A 21,926-nucleotide genomic window follows, 5' to 3' on the forward strand; every position below is an offset into this window, starting at 1 on the left:
GTAATTCCCCCCAAATACACATCCTTTCGAGAAAATAAAAATGGATACATTTCTTAAGCACAGCCAAAACTATTCACAAAAACATGTCTGTCACACAAATGCCCTAGTAGTGCATAAGGGTTAAACATTTATAATCTATGTGTAAAGGTGCCAAATACTTGGACATGGATATAAATATGTTCATCATTTGAGTTACTTCTTTCTAATATTTACATAATTTTCTTCTCCATGTTGTTATTTAAAGTCGTATGATTAAAGCACAACAAAACAAGTAAAACTGGAATATATTTGTAAATGATTGCATATTTAAACATGTTACATTTAATTAACTATTGAACTGCAGAACACTATCAGTACATTATTTGTGCTCAAAAGAAGAACCAAACATTCCCAATGGACACCGTTGACATTTTACAGAACACAGACACTTTTATTTTGAGGTATTTTACATTAATCTCCCTCCCCACTTTCCTAGAGATGAAACCAAAACAAAATTAAAACACTTTACTATTGAAACCAAATTGGAGCTACTTTTCATCTGAGAGCTTTCTCATCTCTTTTAGGAGTTATTTCTACATCAGGTGAGCCTTTACTCCTGTTTCTAAACGTCTGCCTTCTCTTTCCAAGCTGTGAACATTACTGACCTCACAGAGTGCCCCTTATGCTCAGAATGTGAGTTGCCATCTAGATGTGGACCAGTGGGGACCTGGCTGTCTTGTTGTATGTCTGTGGAGATGGTTTGTGGGGTTTTCATGGGTATTGTGTTTTTTCACAGAGAAAAACTGCATGTTTGGAAAACTGGTAACTCCTCTGTGAATGCTTGTTTGTCTCCATGTGGCCCAGTAGTGGCAACCTGTTCAAGCTGTCTAACTCCAGCAGCCTTTAAGTTGGATGTTGAGAAGACACCAGCTCCCTGTGACCCTACTGAGGAATAAATCATTTAGTGAGTAAATGGGTAAAACAAGTCCGACGTTTAGAGATGAACAATAAACTCGGGTTTGCAGTTATTTGTGAAAAGCTCTTAAATGTTAGAGTTGAGTCTTCAAGCAGAAATCTGCAGTTTTCCCCTCTTGTCAGGAATTATGTTGGCCTAGAAATTTAGACCCAGTAATGGAAGCAAAATGATTTTGGTCTGCAGGTCTGACTAGCCACGCTCCACTGGAGCCTCAACAGGCCTGGCCAGTCTTGTGTCTGGACAATCACAGCACTCTATCGGTTTGGTGGGCAGGATGATGCAAGGAAGCGAAACAACTACGACGGATGTGCTTAGTTCCCTAGCCCAGCCTCTGCTGCAGCGCACCGCCCCCCACAGGGATTGGTCAAATTAGTAAATTCTGCGCTGCGACTGAGCTCTGTCAACGGGTCGTGGCCAGACCATACATCCATATCTATAAGCTAGAATTATGTAACCGCCACTCTTCATCAGCCAATAGCTTTCGACATCCGCTTGCGTACAGAAGTCAGTCACAGCGTGTGTGAGCGTTTGTGGAGGTGCCAAGCCTGAGCTGACCCAGTTTTCTGTAATATCTAATGGAGATTTTCATTCTGTGGAAGTAAAATAAAAATCTGAATATTCGGCACTACCGGAAATTAAAATAAGTAAAATGGCCTGAATTTGTATGGCGCCTTCATAGGGTACTACAACCCCCCAAGGTGCTTCACAACTCAATCCATCCTTCACCCATTCACACGCTGGTGGTATTGAGCTACGATGTAGCCACAGCTGCCCTGGGGCACACTGACAGAGGTGTGGCCTGCTAAACACAGGCGCCACCGGTCCCTCCAACCACCGGCAATGTGGGTTAAGTATCTTGCCCAAGGACACAACATCAGCATTCTCTTGTCAGCCGGGGTTGAACCTTCAACCTTCCAATCACGGGACAACCTGCTCTACCTCCTGAACTACTGCTGTCCCATGTGAATATACCTATCCATTGCTGGCGTTAGCTTAGCACTTCATTCAGAAGTCTGCTGTTGTTTCACGCTTGGCTTGGCAGCACCAGTGTTGCAATATTCCCTCCTCACCATGCCAAAGTGCTTTCAAAAGACACACTGTGCATCTTTCTTCTAGACAGTTACTGCAATTTTGAATTATCAGGGTGTTCTAAAGGTTTTCTTAAAGATGAGTCAGAAGAAGAGACTAGACTTTTCCCGTTTTAGCATTACTTCATTATCTGTTGCATCTTCTTGTTCTAGATGTTCCCAGCTGAGCACTTGACTTTCAGACTCTGGAGAGACGTAGAATGGGAGGCACAGTTTTCAGTCCCCAGGCCACTCGCTTCCAGATCCATTGTGTGAGGCAGATACCCTGTCTTTATAGGACTAGGTTTCAGACATGTATAGCAAAAAGAGGTCTGAGGCACTCAGGAGATGGAAAGCTAAAAGCCTTTATTGATACATGGCTTAAATGGTTAAAAACTTTCTGCCGACGCGTTTCAGCCCACAGGGCCTTCGTCAGGGCTCAAAATGTTTGTAGGTCCTCTCACTTCCTTGTAAAGACGACAAATCAGTGACACCTGCTGAAGATGGGCAGGTAGACAGCATCATGATTAGATGACCAGTATTGCACAAAAAAAACTTTTACATTCTGAAAAATCCTATTAAAAGGAGAAATACTCACAAATGTGAAATTACCTCGGCAGAAAGTTTTTAACCATTTAAGCCATGTGTCAATAAAGGCTTTTTTCTTTCGATCTCCTGAGTGCCTCAGACCTCTTTTTGCTATACATTCATGTGGATCCCTTGGCTGAAAAGCACCAGGGAGAGTACCAGATAATTTTTTACACCCCTGCAGCACTTCCAGCATTTTTTCTAGGTGTCAGACATGTTTTGATAAATCGTCTAGTTAGGCTTAACTTGGGTTATCCTGGCTCACCCCTTTGGTTATGCTGCTATAGGCTAAGTCTGCTGGAGGCCATGTTGACCACACTTTCTCACTCTGCTGGCTTTTTATTTGCACTGCATGTATAAATATATAGAAATGATGACTGGTCTAACCTATTTGTGGTTGTCCTTTTCCTGTCTTCTTAGACCCCAGTTGGTCTGAGCAGAAGGCCACCCATCCCAGTTGTGGTTATACTGGAGGTTTCTTCTCGTTTCAAAGCAGTTTTTCCACACCAAGAACCTGATAGTGTTAGTTGATTTGAGAAAGCTTCTTGGATGAAAAGTCAAATGTCTTCCAAAACTAAAGATGTCGTACATAAAAAAGGTCTTCATGAATCTAGTCATTATTAAAAAATAATTGAAGTAATTTAAAAAATGGTCTTGAAAATATTTCTATTCAAATGACAATTATTTGTACAACATGCTTGACAAATATTTCTGTAAAATTCCTACAATCTACAAGAAGGGAGTACCAAACCATATTTAGCACATTCTTACATATGCCAGCAACTGCATTCAAATCCAATTTCAAACGTGGAACAGAAAGAACACCAAAGCTATCAAAAAAAGACCAGTATTAGTGTTTAGTGCCTTTTCAGCGCCACTGCCATCCTGGACTGCTCTCGAACCTGACAGGAGACAAAAGGAGACATGTTAAAGGTTCCATATCATGCTATTTTAAACCTTTGAGAGCAAGCGTAGACACAATATATGATCAAATATTACCGTTGGCACTAATGAGGTGTCATTTATCTTAAATATGAGTTAATTTCATCAGCCTCAATTTATACCTGGAAATAAAATGGTCTGTTTCAGTGAAATTGTGCCCATGCCTACAAGAGCATCTTGGTCCAGTCAGTCACTTGCATTGCCTGAGGTAGACTGGTGGTCAAGGTGACTGCCTGTGGATTCAGATTTGCCATATGCTGATGTGGGTTCTAATCCCAGTGGTGTCAGCAGTAATTCTTTTAGCCAGCTGAAGCAGATTTCTTGTTTTAATATTTTAGCTTTATTCATTATTTTCTGCAAAATATTTTGTGTTGTTAAAGATCTTTGAATTTGGTCGTTTCCAAACGGTTTTTAGTTGATTTACTCAGCTCACCTCACATGGACTCACACTTGCTAAATAAAGAAATAAAACAAAAACAGATTAGTCCTTATATTTTTAACAGTTTACCAATAAAAGGTTGAAAACATAATACAGCCAAGTGTTGCTAAATAAGAAGAAAAGTTGCTGCTGAGACCGGGATGTGAACCTGTGCAAAACTAAAAGCCAGCCTATCACTCTAGCCACTGGACTACAAAGTATGCCAAATGGCACAAGTCGCCTAAGCCACATATCCTGTGCTAGCCGTGGGAGACAGGTTACAGACCAGAGATTAACTTCTGGGAGAGGAGCAGCGCCTGATGACGTGATTAGTTTTGATTAAGACTTTACAAAATGTTCTATGTAAAACTCAGGGAAATGCAGGAATGCAGCCAAAAGCAGGTTTGGGTTTTTAAATCATGAGGAAGTCACAATGGCACATGGTAAAAATCTCCCTAAGGGGATTTTCCATGTCCTTTAAGCAAACCTCACCCTTTTAAATCATTTTTTTGGGTCTCTACTGTCTCTGAACTCTTCAAATGTGAATAATTTCTGTCCACTTGTTGTGTGTCAATGTTAAGTTTAAGGAATGATAGGCCATGCCTAAAATGACTTTGCAAGGTCACATCACACCAAATAAATTTGGCATTAAACATCTTCTGTAGGTTCATTCTGTGAATTTTGTTAACTTGCATTTGGTTCTTCTTTTAAAACACAGGAAAACCTTCTTACAGCTCAATCCGGACAAAACCGACATTTTAATCATCCGTCCTGCAGACAAGCGAGAGATAACCCTAGCAGAACTACAGAATTTGAAACCTTCTCACTGTGTGAGAAATCTGGGCATCCTTATTGATTCTGAGCTTTATTTCATTTCACATATAAAAAATATAACCAAAACAGGATTTTATCACCTCAAAAATATAGCCAGGCTCTGCTCATTTCTCTCTCTCACCAGCACAGAAGTGTTAATACATGCTTTTATTTCAAGTAGATTAGATTATTGGAATGCCCTGCTCCCTGGTCTACCAAAAAAAGAGTATTTCTAGCCTACTACTCCAGAATTCAGCAGCACGTGTGCTGGCCAGGACCAGAGGGCAGGAACTAATAACACCAGTATAATAACTGCTGCATTGGCTTCCTGTACAATTTAGGATCAATTTTTAAGTTTCTTTTATTAGTTTAAAAATGTCTCCTTTCTTCGACTGCCCTATTTAGCCAACCTTCTTTTAAACTATGAACCCCCGCGGTCCCTGAGGTCCTCCGGTATTGGCCTGTTAGTCAAACCAAAATCGACCGGTAAATTGAGAGCTTCATCTTCTGACTCAGCTCTCTCTTCACTACGACAGACCAGTACAACGCCTGCATCAAATCAAATCAAAGCTTTATTTATAAAGCTCCTTCTGCAACCCTGTCAGGAAGCCCAAGGTGCTGAACACTGTACAGTACAAAGTCAAATAAAGTGAATAAATCAGAAAATAAAAGCAATTCAAATTACAGATTACAAATTACAAAAAAAGGTTAAACATTCTAGTAGAAGACAAATGTGTAAAACAAGGGAAATGTTTTACCAATGAAAACTGTGAGATAAAATCAACATAAATGATGGCCTAACTCAAATACATTCAGGGAACGCCAAGCGGAGGAGGTGTGTTTTTAGGCGGCTCTTGAAGACTGGCAGAGAAGGGGACAGCCTAACTGAGGGTGGCAACTGGTTCCATAGTGATCACGAGGCATCTGCATCACTGCAGATGCAGCACCAATCCACCTATCGATCTCACGCTCCAGTTTTCCCTCACTCGTGAAGAAGACCCCGAGATACTTAAAATCCTCCACTTGGGGCAGGACCTCATCCCTGACCCGGAGAAGGCATTCTACCCTTTTCCAAATCAAGACCATGGTCTCAGATTTAGAGGAGCTGATTCTCATCCCAGCTGCTTCACACTCGGCTGCAAAACGCTCCAGCAAAAGCTGAAGAACATGTTCTTCCATCCATCCATTTTCTGAACCTGCTTGTCCATGTAGGGTCGCGGGGGGGGGGGGGGGGGATCTCCAGCGGTCAATGGGCAATCAGGCTGGGTACACCCTGGACAGGGAGCCAGTCCAGGATCACGTTCTGATGAAGCCAACAGGACCACGTCATCTGCAAAAAGCAGAGACCTGATCCTCAGGCCACCAAAACAGATGCCCTCCACACCTTGGCTGCGCCTAGAAGTCCTGTCCATAAAGGTTATGAACAGAATCGGTGACAAAGGGCAGCCTTGGCGGGGTCCAACTCTTACTGGGAATGAGCCCGACTTACTGCCGGCAATGCGGACCAAGCTCTGACACCGGTCATACAGGGACCTAACAGCCCGTATCAGAGGGCCTGGTACCCCATACTCCCGGAGTACCCCCCACAGGACCCCCTGAGGGACGCGGTCATACGCCTTCTCCAAATCGACAAAACACATGTAGGCTGGTTGGGCAAATTCCCACGCACCCTCCAGGGTACAAAGCTCCTTCTGACAGGAGACTCTGCCAGAGGTTCCCAGCAGACCCTCGTGATACGTTTGGGCCTGCCTGGACTGACCGGCATCCTCCCCCACCATCTGAGACAACTCACCACCAGGTGGTGGTCAGTTGACAGCTCCGCCCCTCTCTTCACACGAGTGTCCAAGACATGCGGCCGCAGATCAGATTAAACAACAACAAAGTCGATCATCAAGCTGCGGCCAAAGGTATCCTGGTGCCAAGAGCACATATGGACACGTTTATGTCTGAACATGGAGTTCATTGTGGGCAATCCATGACTGGCACAGAAGTTCAATAATAAAAAACTCAAATTCTGATCGGGGAACCGTTCCTCCCAACCTCACCTCAACAAAATGCAAGTGTCACTGGTAAAGACATGATATTTACGTAGTTGCAGGATATTTTAGCTAAGGCTTTAGCTAGGGCTGTACAGTGTGACATATATGTAGCACGTGCGATGAAAAAAAACTGTGTGCGATAAACTATTTTTTCTGGATGTCAGAGATATGCCGGGCTGACCACTGGGGAGAACCGTGTGGAAAACATCGGTTTCCATCCAAGAGCTCCACAAGCTGGCAGCCTGCGCAGCAGAAAGTCGCCGTGATCAGAGATGCCCCGAGCTGCTGCTGAGGTGAGGGTGCCATACCGAAAGTCGGAACCCAGCTCCACCAACATGTTATATTTCGACCCATTTTCTAAAATGCAGCGTTATGTTAAATGCACTGGGTTTTACCCGATTACATTTAAATTTCATGGTTAAACAGTACATGTTAAAATCTAAGCTCAGCTAGTCCAAGAGCGGCAGTGACCTAAAATACATAAATATAATTTTACTTACCGAACAAAATGAAGTGGAGACTCCTTGGACACTCTATTAGTGCAATTAGTACCACAGCAATTCATTTTGTCCAACAATTGCACAAATAATTTCCAAAAAGAATGCACAACCGCTACAATTAATGGTCTAAGTTTAGAGACTGAAAATGGCGGAACAGTTTTAAGGCTGAGGCCTTTCCCCGGAGCTAGCTCTGCAGTCACATGGGTTTGATGCTCATTAATTATTCAGACTTTTAGAAGAAGAAGAAAATATCATTTCTGTAGCGCCTCAAGATAAAAATCACAAGGCGCTTCACAAAAACAAAATATGTAAAAATATAAAAAAGAATTTAGAAAATGTTTAAAAATATATTTAAAATGAGCAAAAATAGACAATTGTGATTAAAAAATGTTAAGAAAGCGAGAGAGTGAACAGGAAAGAGGGAATTTAGTGGATCCTGAGGAAGGTGGAATAGGTGGGGAGAGCAGAATAAAGAGAGAGTGGATGAAGAAGGTCATACAAAAGCCAGCTTAAACAAGTGAGTTTTCAGCTGCCTTTTAAGGAGACCACTGAGTCCACTGATCTCAGGCTCAAGGGGAGAGAGTTCCAGAGTCTGGGGGCCATAGCAGCAAATGATCTGTCACCTTTGGTCTTAAGGCCTGGTGTGTGGCACAACCAGTAGGCTTTGCTCACTGGACCTCAGGGACCTGCTGGGGGTGTAGGGACTAAGATGATCACCAATGTAAGATGGTGCTTGTCCATGTAAGGCCCTATAGACCAGAACCAGGATCTTGAAATGAACCCTGAAGTTGACTGGCAGCCAGTGAAGCTGGAGGAGAAGCGGGATGATGTGGGTGTGTTTGGAGGACTTGATCAGAAGCCGAGCACAGGCATTCTGAACCACCTGTAGACGGTTCAGGGAGGTTCTGCTCAGACATGTGAAAAGAGAGTTACAGTAGTCTAAGCGTGAGGAGATGAAGGTGTGGAGAACAGTCTCAAGTTCAGAGCGAGACAGAATGGGACTCAGCTTAGCAATGTTCCTGAGATGGAAGAAGGAAGAGCGAACAAGAGAACTGACATGAGAATCCAGGGTGAGAATTGGGTCAAAGGTTACGCCAAGATTCCTGACGGAAGGTTTGGTGTGAGACGCAAGCTGACCAAGAGAGTCTCTGACTTTGGGAACCAGCTTGTCTGGGGCACAGATGAGGATCTCAGTCTTATCTCCTTTCAGCTGTAGAAAGCTCCCAGCCATCCAGGTTTTGATAGAGTCCAAGCAGGTGTGTAACAGCTGCAGCTTAGACACCTCATGGGCTTTAAAGGAGATGTACAGTTGGATGTCATCTGCATAAAGGTGGTAGGAGATTCCTTTGAAGGAGCTCAGGATGTGCTGTTTTAGGCTTTTAATAAACTTAAACAGAAGAGTGACAAAAAATGCACCCCCCTCAGAGTTGTCATGAGTGTAAACTAGATAATTTAAACCAAAAACATGTTTTGGTACCAGGCTGTAAACATGTTTATTTCTGCTGTGAAATTGGTATTTTTAACAAGGAAGTCAATGAGGATTTGCTCACTTCTGACACCAGCCCCCAGTGGATGAGGGTGGAACTGTAATTTTTGTTACTTCCTGTTTGGCTTCATATCCAGACCCGAATTTTGGGGGCTTGGCTGACACACCGATCATACGCCATGAAACTTGCACTCAAAAGAACAACACTGATCAGGTAGCTATGGAGCTATGGAGCGTCCTCTGCTCCATCACTGCAGGTCTTCAAGAGTCGCATAAAGACACATTTTTATCGTTTGGCTTTTACGTGGTTTTTAGATTTTTAGTATTTTATTGTCTCTGTTTTGTCATTTTAGTCATTTTTGCATGCTGCTTTTGTGTTTTTTGTTCTCTGCTCTTTTATTATTTTTATGTCCTGTTCAGCACTTTGGGATTCTCTAAAGGCAGTGGAAGGCACTATACAAATAAAATTTGATTGATTGATTAAAGGCCAGACCATCAGGAAATCTGTTGTTTCTCCTGAGTACCAGGCCACCACTGGCTACGGGTCTGCAGTATTTTAAAGGTAAAATTCGACCATATTGATATTTAGGGCATGGTTGTGTTACTAAACTTTATTATCTGTGTAAAGTCTCCATATATGGGGATCTTCGGGCCCAAAGGGGGAAAGATTCCACAACGTCTCATGTAAATAAATGAATGAATGGGTGAATGGTTTTCTGTCTTTCTGGAAGCCGCAGGAAATGTAATCCACATCTGTTCAGTGCTTGATGTGAATGTAGCTTCACTCTCCACAAAGCCTGATGGTGTTGGATCAGTTAATAAGCAACTAACTACAATAATCAGAACTGCTTAACGGACTCCTCCATGTGTCTGTCCCTCACAGCTGAGAGAGGCAGAAAAAAAAAAGAAAAACTAATTTGAGATCTCGCTAAAAGGATTTCTCTACCAATATCTCCTGAGACTCAGAGAGATTGTAAATAAATGAAGCATCAATAAAGTTGTTTTAAACAACCTGGTAGTTTCACAGAAATTGTGTGTGTGTGCGCGTGCGTGCGTGTGTGTGTGTGTGTGTGTGTGTTTTATACATATATCAGTCTTTGCTTTTGACAAAAAGACTTTCCATTCTTTCACTATCAAAGGTTTTAAAATAATAATGATTTCCTAAAAATGGAGATTTTTTTAACATAGTGCTGCAAATGAGAGTCGTTGCCTTGCAGCAAGAAGGTCCTGGGTTCGCTTCCCGGCCTGGGATCCTTCTGCATGGAGTTTGCATGTTCTCCCTGTGCATGCGTGGGTTCTCTCCGGGTACTCCGGCTTCCTCCCATGGTCCAAAAACATGACTGATAGATTGATTGGTTTGTCCAAATGTCCTTAGGTGTGTGTGTGTGTGTGTGTGTGTGTGTGTGTGTGCGTGCGTGCGTGTGCGTGTGTGTGTGACAGTTTTTTCCTGTGTGTCTGTGTTGCCCTGCAATGGACTGGCTCTCTGTCCAGAGTGTACCTCGCCTGATTGTCCATTGTCCACTGGAGATAGGCACCAGCCACCCCCCCACCCCCGAGACCCTACGTGGACAAGCGGGTTCAGAAAATGGATGGATGGATGCTGCAAATTACACATGAAACAGAAATCTATGAACTCTGAACATTGAAAATGAAATAAGCAATTGTGTTCTGTTCCTATATGTTGTTGGTAGACAGATGTAACAACAGGCACAATCATTCACTAGCACAGAAAAAAAGCCTAACAAAAAAACAATACTTACATTTAGAGCCGAATATAAAATAAAAAATGTCATCCCAGAGTGGCAGTGAGACATGCAGGGCAGAAAGACAAAGCACAGTTATAAAATGCAACAGTTCATAATCGAAGCAAACTAAACAAAAACTGTAGTCCTTTATGGTAGAAACCTCAGTGAATCTGCAGTTGAAGCATGTAGCCGATGCTTCGGGCAAAGATGAGAGACTGGTACAGAAACCTAACTTTGCATCAGTGTTGAGAAGGTGGGTTTGATTAACACTACCTCCAGGAAACAGAGGAACCACATCAGAAATGTTACACAAATGTAGCAAAAGGTCAAATCGTGTGTATTGAGTCATGGTTATTTCACTAAATGTCTCCTCTCTATGGTCAGTTGACCTGCTGATCAATGGATGCTGCTGGTTCAAACATTTGAAGGATCACAGTGATGATCCATCTGTCTTCATGCCAGTGGTGGTGGTGGTCGGAGGACCGGTGGCGCCTGTCTTCATCAGCCTTGCCTCTGTCAGTGCGCCCCAGGGCAGCTGTGGCTACATCGTAGCTCATCCCCACCAGCAGTGAATAGGTGGGTGACTGATTGTGTTGTAAAGTGTCTTGGGGGGTTCCAGGCCTCTAGAAGGCGCTATACAGATACAAGTCATTTACCATTTGCCATTCCCTATAGGTATAGCGACTGTATACCTCTATGATGGCTCTTTGCCCGCTCAACATTTTAGCTTCATCTGTGTTTAAAGGACCTGTATAAATCTATTTTACCCCTTCCATAGCAGCTACACACACAATTTATGGTATAATATTACCACTGGCACTATTGAGATATAATTTTCTTTCTGGAATGTGTTATCTTTGTGAGCCATTACTTCTACCCAGAAATAAGATGCTTGGAATTTTTGAAATCCTGACTCAACCAGTGTGAATTCCACCAGTCTCATTAGGTAACTGTTACCCAGTGACCAATACCTCCCACTCAACTTTGTCCATCGGTTCCAGCATGCTTTCTATAATCACTGCTTCTCTGGTGTCTGGTCAGGTCCCTGTTTATTTTTACCAATGTGGTAAATCACCTGATCCAAAAACAATCTCGACCCTCCTCTCTTTCTCTCCTTTGCAGTTTCAAACCCTTAACTTTGGTTTGTTTCCAACCTCCTGGAAAAGGTTGTGTCTAAACAACTCACAGCTGTTCTTGAACATACAGTAACATCTATGATAGCGTCCAGCCAGGTTTTCATGAAGCTCATTCTGCTAAAACACCTCTTCTTAGGGTCTCTAATGACCTTCTGGCTCGATGTGATGCAGTACACTGTTCTGTACCTGACTGCAGCTGTCACATCACCTGCGATATGCTGAGACACTAAATCAGCTTATCAGGAACTGTGCTGGACAGATTTTCCTCTTGTCTGTAACACAAGGTTCTGTGCTGGGGCGTCTGCTCTTCCTACTCTATCTGCTTCCTCTTCAGCACATCCTGAGCTCCTTCAAAGGAATGGATGTCATGCAGATGACATCCAACTGTACATCTCCTTTAAGCCCCATGAGATGTCTAAGCTGCAGCTGTTACACACCTGCTTAGACTCTATCAAAACCTGGATGGCTGGGAGCTTTCTACAGCTGAATGATGGGGAAATTGCACACTGGACAAGCTCATTCCTTAAGTCAGATTCTTTTCATTTCAGAAACCCTCTGTCTTGGGTAAACCTTTGACTCAGCTTTCACTGTGGATTCTCATGTCAGTTCTGTGGTTTACTCACTTAAATCAGTTTGGGAACATCGGTAAGCCAAATCCCATTGTGTCACACTCAAAACTGGAAATTGTTCTCCACACTTGGACTAATTCAACTCTGTCTTTACTTGCCTGAGCAAAACCAATCTTAATTGCTTACATGTGTTTCAGAATAATTTTCTCTGCTTCTGACCAAGTCTTCCAAACACACCCACGTGACTGCTTCTCTTCCAGCTTCACCGGCTGACAGTCAAATAACAAGTTTTTCCTAGATCCTGGTTCTGGTCTTTAGGGCCTTTCATGGACAAGCACAATTGAACATTGGTGATCTTCTCAGTCCCTATACCCCCAGCAGGTCCCTGAGGTCCAGTGATCAAAGCCTACTGGCTGTGCAGCACACCAGGCTAGAGGTCAAAGGTGCAAAGGTTGCTGCTGTGGCCCCCAGACACTGGGACAATCAGTGGACCCAGTGGTCTCCTTTCAAAAGCAGTTGAAAAGTCATCCAGTCAGGCAGAATATCTCATTAACTCCTGCTGATCCATCGATTGCCGGATGTTTAGTGTTTTGTTGTGCTTGTGAAGTGCTTTGTGATTTTTATCTTGAAAGGTGATACACAGATTAACAATCTTCTTTTCATATAGAAAATCATTAATTTTCATGCTTAAACAATGTAGGTATGATTTGAATGAAATTGTTGACAGAGACAACTGGACCTGAAAGCTTTTCATACCATGAAATCAGCATTTGCCTCTACCCTTATACCCACCATACAGAAGGAAGCTGGTATTTGAGCTTCCGAGCTTGTTGATGGCAACACAAGTGTAGTTTCCAAAGTCCTCATCAGACACATTAAAGAAGGTCAGCTTTGACAGTGATCCACTGCTGACAAATTCCATACCATCAAGGCCATAGAACATCCTACATGAGAAAAACACACATCTGTTGCTCACATGCTTGTAAAAATCCAATTTTAATTGGCAAACTCAAAAGCCTAGGGCACACCGGAGACAGACGCGCTCCGTTGTGCCCGCGGTTTTGAGGAGTCAAGTGGTCACACAGGATGCACCGCGCCGCTGAGCGCTTCTTGGAAAGTTGCACAATAGTCACAAAATCACCAAGATTGTGGAACAAACTCCCACTAGATATTAAGCAGTCATCTGCTGTCTGTAGTTTTAAAGCTAATTTAAAGCAATATTACAAATCTAGTTAATTTTATACTTGTACTCTCTTGTTTTTATTGTTATTTTTCTGGTGATATTCTTGGAATGTTTTGTATTTATTTTTATTGTTTTTAGGCATTATGTGCATTTTGATTGTATTGTTTTTATTGCTTTTTATAGCTTGTGACATCCATTTTTAGTATGGTCTTATTGTTGTCTCTAATTTTAATGATCTATAATTCGACTTAATCAGGGGTTAAACTGGAAAGAGATGTCAACAAATTAAGCAAACTAATAACTAGGGGTGTACCAGTTCATTGGAGGGGGGGGGGGGGCTGTTTGGTCCACTGTTTCGGTTTATCTTTTCTGTTAAATAATGAATTTTTATTTGGAGGGGCAGCAGGTAAAAGTTCCGTGGCGAGTTTCTGCACATACGCCGTATTGAGTGACACATGATGGCTGCATGCGCCCGATCGTCGTTTATAAAATATGATATGCAAATTCTGATCAATGCCTTTTAGAGCAGATCAAACCAGCTGGCTGTCGCTGCTGCCGGAGCCCGTAGGGACGCGGAGCGTCGCCTCTCTCTCCCTTCTCTCACACTGGGCGGGCTCGCAGCGGCAAAAATGTCAACAACCACGTCTGCTGAACTTCCCCCTGGGAACACTGATGTGAAGCCCTACAACAAAAACAAGGCGTGGAGGAAGCTCGTTATTTAATACGAGTTTACAGAAGAAACTCTGGGCGGTGTGAGGTGAGTTTTTAAGGCTCGCTGCAGAAATAAAAACAGTCAAACACAACACGTGTCTGCATGAGTGTGACACTCATCGCTGCACAAATAACCTGTGAAATAATTAAAGACATCATAGATCAGCAGCCTGTGATGACACCTGGTTCTGCTCATTATAGGAGCCCCTTCAAATATTAAATAAACAAATATAATAACATACCAAAAATTTATCGAACCAAGCCCTTCAGAACACTGAACCGAACCGGATATGATTTTATTGTACCTTTACAACCCCTACTAAAAACTTTATCATGTCTTTGATTTGCAAATGGTAACCGAGTCCATTTAATTTAATGTACCTTCTGTCATCTTTATACCACTCAAAATCTGCCTCAGGAACTGCATCAGCCTCACACTCCAGCACTCCCTTCTGGCCCAGAGCCACCCCGACATCTCTCCCTTCTGACACAGCTGGAGCATCTGCAAGGAAAGAGCAGCAGTTAAAGGTTTTACATTTACAACTCCATACAGCAGTCAGTCAGTCAGTCGAGGGTATGAGGAGAGAGGATTCAGCATTTGTTCCTACTGAGTCAATGCCAGTGGCACTCAATGGGTGGCCCGCGGGCCCTCTCTTTGTGGCCCCCGAACCCCGCATGCACCCACCCCCCATCCCTGACGGCCGACCGGGAGGTGTAGGATAGAGCTAAGGCAAATAATCGAATAATCGATGCATGAGATGCAGGCATGAACGATTTTGCATCATAGAAGAGTACCATAATCAATTCTAGCATCGGAGGTTTAGGGGTGCTGAGCACCCAGATATCTTCCCAGTCAGGCAAAATTAATTTCAACATTTTCTACATTTTAACACAATTTCATTCTCAGATTTATGAAAGAAAACAAATGCACTCTTTTCACTGATCAAATTATGGTTTTAAACATCAGAATATATATGTTCTGCTAACACTGTCGCAGAACTTGGTCCAGGTTTAGAGAGTCTAGGTCAGTGGTTCCCAGTCTTTTGTCCTTGAGGATCCCTTTGCGTGGTAACCTCACAGTCTCAGCTAAGAAGTAGAAGAAATGATTTTTTGTATAGCGCCTTTCAAGATAAAAATCACGAGGCACTTGTATGTGCTGAACTCTCACAAATTCGGTGGGGATCCCCCTCGGTGGGTCGCGAACCCCAGGTTGGGAACCACTGGTCCAGCCAGGCGTTGTAGTTTTAAAATCAGCAGATTAAAGATAAAAGATGCTCAGTGAGTGGAAAAATTGGTTGAAAATGCCCTTTATTATTTGGAAACCTGAAATTGAAACCTATTGTTTGGCTTTGTCTGAATTTCCACGATAGAATGACACAAAAATTACCAGTAATAATTTTTAGATCAATCGAAACTTATTTTCACATAATTTTACACTAATATCAACATCCCATTGAAAAATAAATCCAAACTTTTTTGATAATTTGTCTTTTTCTTTTTAATTTTAAAAGCTAAGAAAAACAAAGTGGTGGTTTTGTAAAAATGAAAACCAGTCTCCTACAGTAGATGTTTAGGGGAGAGATAACAAAAATCAGTGACTTTGATCTCTGACAAAAGTTAGATTTAAACTTAACGTTCTGATTTTTTATCTAAGAAGTCTCAGAATAAATAATCAAGGCTTTAATTAAATTATTTCAACTGTTCTTTCATGTTGTTCTAAAGGGTTTGGCTACAACACAACCAACGTGTCTGTGTTATAATCTTCTTATTGGGCTGCTTTAGCACCAGCCTGTCGGTCTCGCAGATGAGGAGCTGACAGAGCAATGTGAGGAGCTAAGCACCACACCACACTTTGATGGGAACTCTGATTTGAACAGCAGAGAGCTTGTGCAGGAAATCAAGAATGTCCGTAACCTCCCATCAACAACCATGAGCCTCCTTGAGCTTATCACTTTAATCCATGATAAAGATCTATCTGAGACCTACCCCCAGCCTCTGGACTGCTCCCAGGATTGCTCTTACTCTGACAGTCACTGTGGGGGTGGGGGGTGGGTGGGGGGGGCTCAAAAGGGGTTTCTCCCAAGGAGTAATTCTGATAGAAGGACTAATCTTTTACTTTATTTTCTTTGTTTATTTAGCCAGTGTGAGTCCATGTGAGGTGAGCTGAGTAAATCAACTAAAATATTGCTTGGAAATGACCAAATTCAAAGATCTTTAGAGACAAAATAATTTCCAGAAAGTAATCAATTAAACTAAAATGTATAAAAAATAAATCTGCTTCAACTGGCTAAATAAATTACTGCCAACACCAGGAGTCGAATCCTTGTCAGGACATGGCAAAACTAAATTAAAAGCAGCTGCTTTAACTGGACTGCCAAGACCAATGCAGCAACTGGCTGTTGTAGGAGTGTTTTGTTGGAGAGGGCGTGGGTGGGGCTTTACTGAAAGAAGCTATTTCAATTCCGGGTATAAATTCAGGCTGACAAAAATAAAATGACATCACAATAGTGCCAACAGTAATATTTTATCATATATTGTTTCTCCCTTTGCTTCTAAAGGTTTAAAATAGCATGATCTGGCTTCTTTAAGTGAATGGACTCACAATTGACCGTGATGTCTACAGTCTGCATATCTGTGTCGATATCGTTGACAGCTGTGCACTCGTATGTCCCTGCTCTCTCTCTGGAAATAGACAAAATTTCCAGATAACCACCATCCGATGCCAGGTCACCTGTGAAAGATAAAACATGCAACATGAGAAAAAGCAGTGACGGCCATTTAGAGAGTAAGGCAAGGTTACTAGGGTTTTGCATAACGGTTGAGCTTATCATCTCACTGCTGGATGAGAACAGGTTGGAAAGCAGATCAGTTTAAAGCCTCATTCACACCAAGTGCATAACACATACAGAACAGAATCCGTACAGCTTTCAGAAGGACTGCTATTCATACCGACTGCAGATCGTATGCAGAACAACCCAGGAAAGTTGATCGTGAGTTCACCCAAGTTCATGCAGTAACAACTGCATATATAGAGAGTAGCTGTTGCACAGAAGCCACACATCTCACTTCCTGTCTGGATAATTTTTCATGATGATCCACATGCACAATCTGGAAAATAATAAAAACCATGAAAAAATGAAATCCACAGCTCAGCATCCGGATCTGCACTGCACCGCTCCCAGTGTAAAGACTGATTGGGCTCAGTGATTTCAGTCTTTGGAAAAACTGCATGAAGTCTGATTTGCATCACTTCTGCCATCCATCCTTCCAGCCATTTACGGCAACTTATCATAGTCTCTCCAGTGTGTTCTAGGTCTTCATTTAGACCTTCTCCCGGTCCAGAAGGCATCCACACCAAATGCTCGAGCCACTTTAACTGACTCCTCTCGATGTGGAGGAACAGCGAGTCAACTCTGAACTCCTCCCAAATGACTGAGCTTCTCACCCTATCTCTAAGGTAGAGCCCAGCCATCCTGCAGAGAAAACTCATTTCTGTCGCTTGTATCTGTGATCTCGTTCTTTCGGTCACTACCCAAAGCTCATGACCATAGGTGAGGGTAGGAAAGTAGATTGACCAGTAAATCGAGAGCTTAGCATTCTGACTCAGCTCTCTCTTCACCACAACAGACCGGTACAACACCTGCATCACTGCAGATGCAGCACCAATCCTCCTATCGATCCATCTCTCTCTCACTGCTGAACAAGACCCCGAGATATTAAACTGAGTGTTGGGAAAGTTCTAGTTCAAAGTTCAGTTCATATATTTTAAAACAAGCTAGTTCGTTTCTTAGTTCATAATTTTAAAAAATTTGAACTAAGTTCACTTTTCCAAAAACGAACTAGTTCATTGTTCTTTTATCTCATATATATATATATATATATATATATATATATATATATGTATATACATACATATATACGTATACATATATATGTAAATATACATATACATATGCACATATATATATGTATACATATATATATACATACATATATATCGTCTCGTCTTCCTCCGCTTATCCGGGTCCGGGTCGCGGGGGCAGCATCCCAACTAGGGAGCTCCAGGCCGTCCTCTCCCCGGCCTTGTCCACCAGCTCCTCCGGCAGGACCCCAAGGCGTTCCCGGACCAGATTGGAGATGTAACCTCTCCAACGTGTCCTGGGTCGACCCGGGGGCCTTCTGCCGGCAGGACATGCCCGAAACACCTCCCCGGGGAGGCGTCCAGGAGGCATCCTGACCAGATGCCCAAACCACCTCAACTGGCTCCTTTCGATCCGGAGGAGCAGCGGTTCTACTCCGAGTCCCTCCCGAATGTCCGAGCTCCTCACCCTATCTCTAAGGCTGAGCCCGGCCACCCTACGGAGGAAACTCATTTCGGCCGCTTGCATCCGCGATCTCGTTCTTTCGGTCATTACCCAAAGCTCATGACCATAGGTGAGGATTGGGACGTAGATCGACCGGTAAATTGAGAGCCTGGCTTTCTGGCTCAGCTCCCTCTTCCCCACGACAGATCGGCTCAGCGTCCGCATCACTGCAGACGCCGAACCAATCCGCCTGTCGATCTCCCGATCCCTCCTACCCTCACTCGTGAACAAGACCCCGAGATACTTAAACTCCTCCACTTGAGGTAGGACCTCTCCCCCGACCCGGAGGTGGCAAGCCACCCTTTTCCGGTCGAGAACCATGGTCTCAGATTTGGAGGTGCTGATCCTCATCCCAGCCGCTTCACACTCGGCCGCGAACCTACCCAGCAAGAGCTGAAGGTCAGAGCTGGATGAAGCTAGGAGGACCACGTCATCCGCAAAAAGCAGAGACGAGATTCTCCTGCCACCAAACTCGACACACTCCACACCACGGCTGCGTCTAGAAATTCTGTCCATAAAAGTGATGAACAGAACCGGTGACAAAGGGCAGCCCTGGCGGAGTCCAACCCTCACTGGGAACAGGTCCGACTTACTACCGGCTATGCGGACCAAACTCACGCTCCTCTGGTAAAGGGACTGAATGGCCCTTAACAGAAAGCCACCCACCCCATACTCCTGGAGCGTCCCCCACAGGGTGCCCCTGGGGACACGGTCATAAGCCTTCTCCAAATCCACAAAGCACATGTGGATTGGTTGGGCAAACTCCCATGCCCCCTCCATCACCCTTGCAAGGGTATAGAGCTGGTCCACAGTTCCACGGCCAGGACGAAAACCACATTGCTCCTCCTCTATCTGAGATTCAACTATCGATCGGACCCTCCTCTCCAGTACCTTGGAGTAGACCTTTCCAGGGAGGCTGAGGAGTGTGATCCCCCTATAGTTGGAACACACCCTCAGGTCACCCTTCTTAAAGATGGGGACCACCACCCCGGTCTGCCACTCCCTAGGAACTGCCCCCGATGACCACGCAATGTTGTAGAGACGTGTCAACCATGACAGCCCTACAACATCCATAGCCTTGAGATACCCAGGACGAACCTCATCCGCCCCCGGGGCTCCGCCGCTGTGTAGTTGTTTGACTACCTCAGCAACTTCTGCCCCCGAGATCGGACAGTCCATCCCCAGGCCTCCCAGCTCTGGTTCCTCCTCGGAATGCGCATTGGTGGGATTGAGGAGCTCCTCAAAGTATTCCTTCCACCGTCCGACTATAGCCTCAGTTGACGTCAGCAGCTCCCCATCCCCACTGTAAACAGTGTGAGCGAGTTGCTGCCTTCCTCTCCTGAGGCGCCGGACAGTTTGCCAGAACCTCTTTGGAGCCGATCGATAGTCTTTCTCCATGGCCTCACCAAACTCCTCCCACGCCCGAGATTTTGCCTCGGCAACTGCCACTGCTGCACCCCGCTTGGCTATCCGGTACCTGTCTGCTGCCTCCGGAGACCCACAGACCAGCCACGCCCTGTAGGCCTCCTTCTTCAGCCTGACGGCTCCCCGAACCTCTGGTGTCCACCAGCGGGTACGGGGGTTGCCACCACGACTGGCACCGGCCACCTTACGACCACAGCTAGCAACAGCCGCCTCGACAATCGCAGAGTGGAACAAGGCCCACTCGGACTCAATGTCCCCCACTGCTCTCGGGACGTGGTCAAAGCTCTGCCGGAGGTGGGAGTTGAAGACCGTCTTGACAGGTTCTTCTGCCAGGCGTTCCCAGCAGACCCTCACTATGCGTTTGGGTCTGCCAGGTCTACGCGGCATGTTCCCTTGCCATCTGATCCAACTCACCACCAGGTGGTGATCAGTTGACAGCTCCGCCCCTCTCTTCACTCGGGTGTCCAAAACATACGGCCGCAGGTCAGATGATACGACTACAAAATCTATCATCGACCTGTGACCTAGGCTGCCCTGGTACCAAGTGTACCGGTGGGCATCCTTATGTTTGAACATGGTGTTCGTTATGGCCAAACTGCGGCTTGCACAGAAGTCCAATAACAAAACACCGCTCGAGTTCTGATCAGGTGGGCCGTTCCTCCCAATCACACCCCTCCAGGTCAAGCTGTCATTGCCCACGTGAGCATTGAAGTCCCCCAGCAGGACAATGGAGTCCCCTGATGGAGCACTATCTAGCACTCGTCCCAGGGACTCCAAAAAGGGTGGGTACTCTGAACTGATATTTGGCCCATAAGCACAAACAACAGTCAGGACCCGTTCCCCGACCCGAAGGCGCAAGGAAGCTACCCTCTTGTCCCCCGGGGTAAACCCCAACACACAGGCAGAGAGTCTCGGGGCTAACAAAAAGCCAACCCCAGCCCTCCGCCTCTCACCCGGAGCAACTCCAGCAAAGTAGAGTGTCCAACCCCTCTCCAGGTCTCGGGTTCCAGAGCCAATGCTATGTGTCGAGGTGAGTCCGACTATATCTAGCCGGTACCGCTCAACCTCTGCCACAAGCTCCGGCTCCTTCCCCGCCAGCGAGGTGACGTTCCATGTCCCAAAAACTAGTTTTCTTGTCCGGGGATTGGACCGCCAAGGCTCCCGCCTTGGTCTGCCACCCAATTCACATTGCACCGGACCCTTCATGTTCCTCCTGCGGGTGGTGGGTCCACAGTTGGACGAGCCCATGTATCCGGTTCGGGCTAGGCCCGGCCGGGCCCCATGGGCGAAAGCCCGGCCACCAGGCGCTCGCTCACGGGCCCCAACCCCAGGCCTGGCTCCAGGGTGGGACCCCGGTAACCCTCCGGGCCGGGTACTCCGACTCTTCGTTTTTGTCTCACCCTTCACCTAAGACCAATTTGTCATGGGAGACCCTACCAGGGGCACTAAGTGCCCCAGACAACATAGCTCCTAGGATCATTAGAGCACTCAAACTCCTCCACCATGATAAGGTGACGGTTCAAGGAGGAGATGTATGTATAAATATGTATATACATATATACGTAAACATATATATGTATATATATATACATCCATATATATGTATGTATATATATTTACATATATATATGTATGTATATATATATATATATATGTATGTATGTATATGTGTATATACATATACACGTGTATATATATATATATATATACATATATATACATACATATACAGATATATATATATATATATCTCTGTATATGTACATGTATATATATATATATATTTGTATATGTATAAATATATATCTGTGTATATATATATACATGTATATATATATATATATATATATATATATATATATATATATATATATATATATATATATATATATATATATAAACATATATGTATATATATATATATATATATATATATATATATATATAAACATATATAATACTATGAAAACTAAAAAGCTATAAAC

General features: G+C 44.1%; 1 protein-coding gene across 1 annotated transcript in view; it reads right to left on the reverse strand.

Annotated features, from left to right (window-relative positions):
- Positions 1-2,760: 2,760 nt before the first annotated feature.
- Positions 2,761-21,926, reverse strand: part of ntm (neurotrimin) — a 40,704-nt gene continuing 21,538 nt past the window's right edge. Inside the window, exons 4-7 of the mRNA XM_015960182.3 lie at positions 16,755-16,883; positions 14,534-14,654; positions 13,051-13,202; positions 2,761-3,500 (exon numbers count right to left, since the gene is read on the reverse strand). Coding sequence (XP_015815668.1) covers positions 3,412-3,500; positions 13,051-13,202; positions 14,534-14,654; positions 16,755-16,883 — 491 coding nt within the window. The 3' untranslated portion in view covers positions 2,761-3,411. The remainder of the gene's footprint in view (positions 3,501-13,050; positions 13,203-14,533; positions 14,655-16,754; positions 16,884-21,926) is intronic.

This window comes from Nothobranchius furzeri, chromosome 10, assembly GCF_043380555.1.
Source record: "Nothobranchius furzeri strain GRZ-AD chromosome 10, NfurGRZ-RIMD1, whole genome shotgun sequence".
NCBI lineage: Eukaryota > Metazoa > Chordata > Actinopteri > Cyprinodontiformes > Nothobranchiidae > Nothobranchius > Nothobranchius furzeri.